Raw genomic sequence first — 8,488 nt, forward strand, 5'->3', positions numbered from 1 at the left:
GTAGGAATCCTGAACAGATCGGTTCATTCTGAGACAGTCAAGTCTCTGGAGGCTCCCAGGCTAACAACTGCTCTAAAAACAGCCCTGTTTCACCAGGGAGGGATTAGAAACATTCTTAACAAAAAGGGAAACTGAGGCACAAGGCAGTAAGCCACCTGCGCTTGGTCCACCGGGCGTATCGATGTCCCAACAGAATATCTGGCTCTGAGGAGGTCTGCTAAAGGTCACACACAGATGAGCACATTTACAGGAGGGAGAAAGTGTGAAAGGGTTAGTCGCTCAGTCGTGTCCGACTCTTTGCGACCCCACCAGCCTCCTCTGTCCATGGGATTCTCCAGGCAAGAATACTTGAGTGGGTTGCCATGCCTTCCTCCAGGGGATCTTCCGAACCCAGGGATTGAACCCGAGTCTCCTGCCTTGCAGGCAGATTCTTTTACCACCTTAGCCACTAGAGAAGCTCCAATCTGACAAATAACGGGAGTTTGGGGAAGTTTAGGGAAAAGAGGTGGTCGTGATGGGGTGGAAGGTGTTGATTTTAATTGACAACAGGATTAGGGCACTTACGGGTGCACAGGGGCTAATGAACACCAGGAGACTGAGAGATTTTGTGAGTGTTGGCAAGGGGAAAATGAGACATTTTTGTACCCACAGAGGACAGAATCTGGGTCCGAGCAAACGGGATGACACTATGGCACAAGGGAGGAATCGGTGTTTGTTGAAGGACTTTGCCAAGGACGAGAGTGTAATGTTGCCTCGATTTGATAACTACCGTTTTCCTGGTCCTCACAATCCTGGCGAGGTGCGCAAGCCAGGACTCCAGTAAGCAAAAACAGACAATGTGAGGTCATACCCAAGTTTGGGCGCTGGTGAAGAGTGTCAAGAGATACCGGCCCAGAAGCAAACCCAGCTTGAGATGAGAAGGCAGACTTGCCCGCTCAGAGTCACTTCCCCCAATCAGCTGGGCTGTGTGCTGGAGGGGGGAGGGGGCAGGGGGAGGGGGAGGGGCGGGGGGAGTGTCTCAGTGTGGGGGTGGGAGGGAAGGAGTGATTTCATCTGTTTAATGAAAAATGACCTGAACGTTTCTCTGATCCTGGAAACTCCCCTGTAACGGAGGCCAAGGAAAGCAGGATTAGGTCTCATTACTTCTACGATGGCTTTGCGTCTTCTCAGAAGGAGTTAAACTCGAGGGAGCAGAGGAAGAAGGGAACCTCATTTCATCTGCCACCAGATAAAGCCGGAGACTGAACGAGGCCGTCTCCCCCTGGTCCCCTTCCAGCAGCTTTATCTTGGCTTCCTTTGCCTTTTGAATGGACACCCCGTTTCTTCCTTGTGTTCATAATCACAGGGGGTTTGCACTATTGAATTCAGACAAGCAAGTCACCTCCTTTGGCATTGTTTCCTCACAAGCCACTGACTTCAGGGTTAATACGCCCCCTCTGACTTCTGCAAGGAAGCAGCCTTCGCTCTGAAGCCATGAGGGTGTTAAAACCACAACCGTTTTGCCAGGAGGGCAAACTACTGATATGCGATTCTCTACGTGACCTAAGGTGGTTGTTGATTCGCTAAGTCATGTCTGACTCTTTGCAACCCCATGGGCTATAGCCTGCCTGTCTGCTCTGCCCATGGGATTTCCCAGGCAAGAACACTGGGGTGGGTTGTCATTTCCCGGGGGATCTTCCCGACCCAGGGATCTCCATGTCTCCCGTGTCTTCTGCCGATATGTCTCCTATATTGGTAGGTGGGTTCTTTACCACTGAGCCACCTGGGAAGCCCTAGGTGACCTTGTAGGGCGGCACTTTTCAAGATTCTGCTTTGATTTTGGGGGACACAGTCTTTAGCAGGTTTTTAGGACTGTTAAAAGTACACATAAAACCCCCCAAACATCACAATGATCAGGATGCCACCATTTCTTTGGGGCCCCAATTCTTCAAATCCTCCTTTTTACAGGACAACCAGATGAATAAGTCCATAGGCCATTTTCTTTTTAATGCAATGTATATTTATTGTAAACAATAATATACAAAAAAAAAAAGGAAGGGAGAGAAAAAGGAAAGGTAAGTTTCACAGAGAAAACAAAAGGTTTGGGGGACAAGCAAAACAAACGAAACACAAACACAAACCAAACCAAACCTTACCTAAAGACAAAATATGATTTAAATGCCAGGTTTCTTAAGTTACAGAAATATTTTTTTTTTTAAAAAAAGATCTGCTTTTATACAGAAATGGAAAGATGCCATATTATAAGAGTGCCTTAAGATTTTATTCTACTGACTTCTAAAACTGTTAATATATCTTTTTTTAAATAAAAAAAAAAAGTTTGCTGTCTTTTTTAAAAAGCAATCCTCAAACTCTCCAGCCACAGAAGTAACTAGGAATTAAGGTTTGTCAGTGGGCTGACCCTCCTCCCCTGTTCCCCTCTCTCTCCAAGAGACGTGCAGGGGAACGCTGCTGACACATCCTGGCACTGTTCGGGTCACCACACACACAGTTCAGGCAGCCCAAAGATCTGTGGCAGAAAACACTGCAAATGACTCAGTGATACACTACATCTGCAAACTCTCATGTGTACGAAAAGAGAAACAAGTTTCCAGTTTGTTTTCAACAAAACAACAAAGAGGAAAGGAGAAAAAAAAAAAGACAGACAAAAAAGGCATTTATACAAATCTAGGACAAGGAATCCAAAGAAACTTTTAATAAAAAAAAAAGATTAAAGAGATAAATTAAAAAAAAAAAACTGGTTACAGTTAAGGACATAATTTAACAACAGATGACCATACCCTTTGAGGACGGCTGCTGCAATAACCTATTTTAAAGAAGGTAAATTTTAAAAATTAAAAAAAAAAGAGGGAGTTTTTTTTCCTGTTGTTTTTTCATTAAAACCTCTCCTTACAAAATAAATAATTTTAGCACGTGGAATGTCTTGAAGGTTAACTGCTGGTGTTCAGAGAGGCACAGGTGATGGTGTTAGTGAGAGGACTCTAGCATCTGTGTTCCACATGGGGCCGGGGCAGGCGGCCAGGGGGCAGTGTGCTGGGGTACTTATTGGCTGCTGAAGCATTCCCCAGACAGATTTCGTCTCCTTTGCTTGCCTTCTGCTGCTTAAGATTGTGGCGAACAAGCACATACAGGAAGAAACGCACTAAAAGAGGGGGCAAAGATTTTCCAGCAGCATGGTTTTAAGGCTTTAAGGTGGCTTTTTTTTTTCTTGTTAAAAAACATATATATGATAAAGCTTACCAGATGCTCACACAATAGTCTCTAGACTATTGTTTACTTCTGTTTTTGCAAAATAAGGCCTTGATTTTTCTTTCTAAGGCAACTTCTCCTTGAATTGGAAAGCCTGAGGAGTTAAGCAAAGCTCACCCCCCCAAACTGCCCAGTTAACACAAATCTGTGGCTTTTGAAGGTTAATATAACACACATCTTTTTTTTTTTTTTTCTCTCCTTCGTTGGTTTGTTTGTAAGAGAAAGCAAATCTATACAAAAATACTCTGGCTGCAAGAAAAGCTAGGGCACGCTGTTCAAACTAAAGTAGTTTTTAGCTGTTGGAAAAATAAGAGCATTTAATTCTTTTTATCTAAAAATATGTATAAATCCCCTCAAAATGGTAATGAATCATACACAGTACATACTAAAAAATATTTAAAATAGAGAATATTCCTCACAGAGGACTTTCTTTTTCTTTAATTACTGCTAAAAAATAATTACGAAGTCCAAACAGGCAGAGAGAACTGAGCAAATTGGTCACATGAGAGAATCTCCATCGTCCTCCACGCTCGCTTTGAAGGTTTCCAGTCCAGTTTCGGCGTCGGTTCCGCCGGTCCATTCTAGCCAAGAGTGGGCTGGCCACCAGTCTAACGACAAGGCGGTGATGCGTCTGGATAGCTCAACGTTTAGTGTCTTGGGAATCTGCGTCCGAGTCGCCTTCAGCGTTAACGTTGTCTTTAAAAGAAAAAGAAAAAAAAAAAAAACGAGAGAGAGAGAGAAGAAGAAGAAAAACAAAAATGTCCAAAGGGTCGCGCGTTTGTTTCTTGGGTTCTTTCTGCGATCATCACGGCCAGCACCGTGGGCCCCCGCCCCGTGCGAGCTCTTCTCAGGGTCTGGTGAGCTGTGTGTAGACCGGCTGTTCCCAGTGCTGCGGGCTGTGGGTCTGCGGGATGGAGGGCACCCCCGAGGTGTCGGCGATGGGCGTGTACATGGGCCGCTGCGCCGGGCTCATGTAGCTGAAGGTGGAGTAGAGGCCGGAGCCCTGGCCGGCCGCGTGGCTGTAGTAGGCGCCCGAGTTCTGGGGGTCGCTGTAGTCGTACTGCGCGCGCGTGATGGGCGGGTAGGAGGGGCCGTAGTGCGGGAGGCTGAAGGGGCTGTAGGCGATCTGCTGTGGCGAGTGCTGCTGCGGCTCGCTGTAGTGGCTCGGGCTCAGCTGCTCCGTCTTGATGTGCGTTCGCTGCGCGGGGCCCGGCTCGCTGCCCAGCGCGCCCAGCGCGTGCGCCGGCGGCGGCGGCGGCGGCGGCGGCTGCTGCGGGGGCGCCTGCGGCGGGGCGGCCTGCGGCGGGGCGGCCTGCGGCGCCGGCGGCGGCTGCGGGGGCGCCTGCGGCGGGGCCGGCTGCGGCGGGGGCGGCGGCGGCTGCTGCGGGGGCGGCGGCGGCGGCGCCTGCTGCTTGGACATCCACACGTGGCCTGCGCCCGCCGGGCTGGCCGCCGTGCTGCTCACGCCGTAGCTGCCCGTGTAGGTGACCTGGCCGTGCGTGGCCGGCACCCCCGGGTGCCCGTTGGGCGGCAGGTACTGGTCGAACTCGTGGACGTCGAAGGTCTCCATGTTGGAGATGACGTCGCTGCTCAGCTCGCCGATGTCCACGTCGCGGAAGTCGATGGGGGGCTGCCGGCCCCCCTCTGGCAGGGGGCGCCCCTCGCGCTTCAGGTCGGCCTTGCCCGGCTGCACGTCGGTTTTGGGGGTGGTGGGGGGCGTCGGCGGACCCTGGGATTGCCCTGCGGGGCGGCGAAAGAAGCAGCACAGGGCCATCAACCAAGGCTCCGCGGAGGCTCGGGTCCCGGGGGCGCGGGGAGGGCGGGGAGGTGAAGCTCGGGTCTCGGCGGGGGCGGGGGGCGCACCTACCCACCCTCCCTCCTCGCATCCGCGAGGTAGGCGCGCTGCGCCCGAGATAAGGCGTCGAATGATTAACCCGCGGGTACACATTCGGCGGCCCCCTTTTATCAGGGGAAGGTCCGAGGCCCCGGAGGGTCCGGAAGACCACATTGCTACTTGTAGAAAAGCCCTGTGTGTGCTTTCAGGCGGGGCAGCAAAGGGAAAAAGGGGAGAAGCCCGGTAAAGTTGTAAAGGCATTTTGCCTTGCAATAAAAATTAATGTTAGGATGCAAGGATTAGGGGGTGTGTTGTGTGTGTCCAGAGACTTCGTGGGGCCCTGCGGTCCTGGGCAGCGAGGCGAGAACTGGGCGAATGGGCGCAGGGCTTAGTTTGTCCCCTCCCTGGGGAGCGCGCGGTCCCTAAGCAGAGCCTCCCGGGGGGAGGGTGCCGCGCGGTGGTGGGGGCTGGCGGCTCGGCCCGGGGGCGGGGGGAGGCTCACCCGAGTGCTCGCCGGGGGAGTGCACCTCGCTCATGCCGGAGGAGGAGTGCGGGGAGTCGGCCTGCAGCGCCTTGAAGATGGCGTTGGGCGAGATGTGCGTCTGCTCCGGGGCCTCCTCGGCCTCGGCCTGGCCGTTCTTCACCGACTTCCTCCGGCGCGGCTGGTACTTGTAGTCCGGGTGGTCCTTCTTGTGCTGCACGCGCAGCCGCTCCGCCTCCTCCACGAACGGCCGCTTCTCGCTCTCGTTCAGCAGTCTAGGGGCGGCGCGGGGAGAAAGAGAGAGGGGCTGAGCTCGCAGGTCGGTGAGACCCGGAGGCGACCCCCACCCCGCGGCATCCTCGAACACTGACCCTCGCCTCCCTCCCGCCTCCCTGCCTGCCAGACGCGACTGCAGCTCACCGCTTTTCTTTGAAAAGCAAGAACCGCAAAACTTCGTCCTCCTGGTGCGACCTGAGCGTCCCTCCCCGCCCCGCCCTCTCCCCTTCTCTTCTATTTTGGAAACGCTGCGGATGAAAATAGCTCCTGCTTTCCCGGCCTTTGCTACTGGATTTATACCCACCCCGCTTCCGACCGCAACACCCTCTGAACATTTTCTAAAAAACCACTTAATCTGCAAGGAGCCGCTCCTGAGGACTGCCCCCCGCCCCGCCGCCGCCCGCTAACACGCACACGGCACCCACCTATTTCCAGCAGCTTCCAACCGCCACCCCCCAAGTCCGATTCCTGCCCGGGGACCCTCGGGCCTTGGTCTGCCCCCGCCCCGTGCATCCCATTCCGGTGGGCGAAGGGCTTGCGCAGGTCGAGGGAGGGGGCGGCACACTTCCATTGCCACTGCGGCCCCCACTTGGGGTTGACCTTCACAGCCGGGGGCGGGACATGAGGCTAGCAGCCGGGTCCCACCGCGTCCCCTGCGAGTGCCCCCCCCATCCTCCCCGCCTCACCTACCCCTCCCCCCTTTCCCCAAGAGCAACCCAAGAACTCGGTCAAACTCTCAGCCAAATGACACCTCGTCCCCGCACCCCGCTCCGCCAACCCTCCCCGCCCCTCCCCGGCGCCCCCCGCCCCGAGCCTGCAGGGGGACCGGCGACCCCCTCCCGCGGGGAGGCGGGGCGCGGAGAGACCGCCGGGGCCAGCGCCCCCCGCCGCCGCGGAGCCGACCCCGCCGCGCCCGCCCGCCCTACCTCCAGAGCTTGCCCAGCGTCTTGCTGAGCTCGGCGTTGTGCAGGTGCGGGTACTGGTCGGCCAGCTTCCTGCGCGCCGCCTGCGCCCACACCATGAAGGCGTTCATGGGCCGCTTGACGTGCGGCTTGTTCTTGCTCGAGCCGTTGACGCGCACCGGCATGGGCACCAGCGTCCAGTCGTAGCCCTTGAGCACCTGGCTGACGGCCTCGCGGATGCAGACGGGGAACTTGTCCTCCTCGCTCTCCTTCTTCAGGTCCGGCTCGCCCTTGGGGAACGTGTTCTCCTGGGGCCGCGTGTTCTCCGTGTCGGAGCCGGAGCCCGAAGGGCAGGGCGAGCCCGCCGAGTCCTCGGACATGGTGGGGCTGGGGGCGGCGGACAGGCCCTTCTCCTGCTCGTCGGTCATCTTCACGAAGGGGTCCAGGAGATTCATACGCAGGCCCGGGGCAGGGGGCGGGTGGCCGGGAAAGGCGAGGAGCCGCGGCGGCTCGGGCACTCGAGGCGCGGGCTCCTCTCCCCTCGGCGGCCCGGGCGCGGAGCGAGCAGCTCCCGGGGAGCCTGGCGCGTCCCTCGGCCGCAGGAGCGAGGGTTTAGGAAGGCGCGCGGGGGCCAGCCCGCAGCTGCCCGCTCCAAGTGGGGGAAGGCGAACTGGAGAGGAGGAGGAGGGGAAAAGAGAGCAAAAAGCGGGGGCGATCGCACCCCTTCTCTCCTCCCTCCTGCAAAGAAAAGTTCCTGGAGTGAAACTGGCAAGTCTCGGCGCCACTGAAGTTCCAGGTCCGCTCTGCGCTCTCCAACTCCCAGTCCAGCGGCTCTTTAATAAATACAAGGGCCAATCACAGCGCGGCATTTGAGGGGGTGGGCAGGCAGCTGATTGGGCCCGATTTGGGGGGGGGGGGAAGGACTGTGGTGCTGGGCAGGGTGACGAGAGGAGAGGGGAGGAGCGGGGAGGCGATCGCAGCCTCTGGTCCCGCGGGGGGTTGGGGGGTGCACCGGGGAAGGCGGGGGACCCGGGACTTCCAAGTGTGTAAGTTTGCTGTCCTCTCTTAATATCAGAATTCGGTGCCGTCTCTGCGCGAATCTTTGCGTGTGTGTGTGTGTGTGTGTGTGTGTGTGTGTGGACTAGGATTTGTCCCCACCCACAAGCATTTCTGTTCAGTTTTCTCCGCGGTCCCGGGGACTTAACTGGGTTTGCAGTATTCGAAAAGCTGTCGCTCCTTCCTTAAATCCTAGCCCAGTTTCCGCTCCTGGAGCCTGCCTCCTCCGAATGTGCTTAGAAATTGTCTTTTGAAGCAAATGTTTTGGTGACTCAACGTCCGCCGTTCCTCTGTAATAATCCGTATAAATAGATGAACATGCTCTGGTTCGCCGGGGCCCGTGCGGCTGGTCGGGACTCCGCTGCGCTCGGTGCAAAGAGAATCAATGAAAACCACAGCGAAGTGCCCCGCGCGCGCCGGCGGCCTCAGAGACGCCGGAGCCCCGCGCACTCGCGGGAGCCGGCCCGCGCCTCTCCGACCTTGAACTCTGACTTAGTTCTTCTTCAGCACCCCCGCTCCCCCCAGCCCGTACCCCGCCGCGCGCCTCAGTGACAGGGCGACCATCCCTAGGTTCTGCCCTTCACCTCTGGCCGAATCAGAACTTGAGCAAAGTTACCCCTGGAGAGAGTTCGCTTACTGCTCTGGCTTTCAGAAACCGAACTTGGCGAACGTGGCCGCTGGGCCTGGAGGCCG

At 56.4% G+C, this 8,488-nt stretch overlaps 1 protein-coding gene across 1 annotated transcript; it reads right to left on the reverse strand.

Moving 5' to 3' along the window:
* Positions 1,977 to 7,550, reverse strand: SOX9 (SRY-box 9). Its single transcript, XM_018063905.1, has 3 exons — positions 6,764 to 7,550; positions 5,583 to 5,836; positions 1,977 to 4,986 (listed from the first exon to the last, which is right to left on the reverse strand). Exons 1-3 carry the CDS (start codon positions 7,192 to 7,194, stop codon positions 4,094 to 4,096), a joined length of 1,578 nt encoding a protein of 525 aa, XP_017919394.1. The 5' UTR covers positions 7,195 to 7,550; the 3' UTR covers positions 1,977 to 4,093.

The sequence above is a fragment of the Capra hircus genome, chromosome 19 (assembly GCF_001704415.2).
Source record: "Capra hircus breed San Clemente chromosome 19, ASM170441v1, whole genome shotgun sequence".
Lineage (NCBI taxonomy): Eukaryota > Metazoa > Chordata > Mammalia > Artiodactyla > Bovidae > Capra > Capra hircus.

Bases quoted from the DNA above. Each gene is read 5' to 3' on its own strand.
- SOX9 (XM_018063905.1), bottom strand. From the start codon at position 7,194: ATGAATCTCCTGGACCCCTTCGTGAAGATGACCGACGAGCAGGAGAAG. The intron at 5,837-6,763 runs GTAGGGCGGGCG...CGCCGCCCCTAG, and splicing joins ACGCTGGGCAAGCTCTGGAG to ACTGCTGAACGAGAGCGAGA. The intron at 4,987-5,582 runs GTGAGCCTCCCC...GCCGCCCCGCAG, and splicing joins CTCCCCCGGCGAGCACTCGG to GGCAATCCCAGGGTCCGCCG.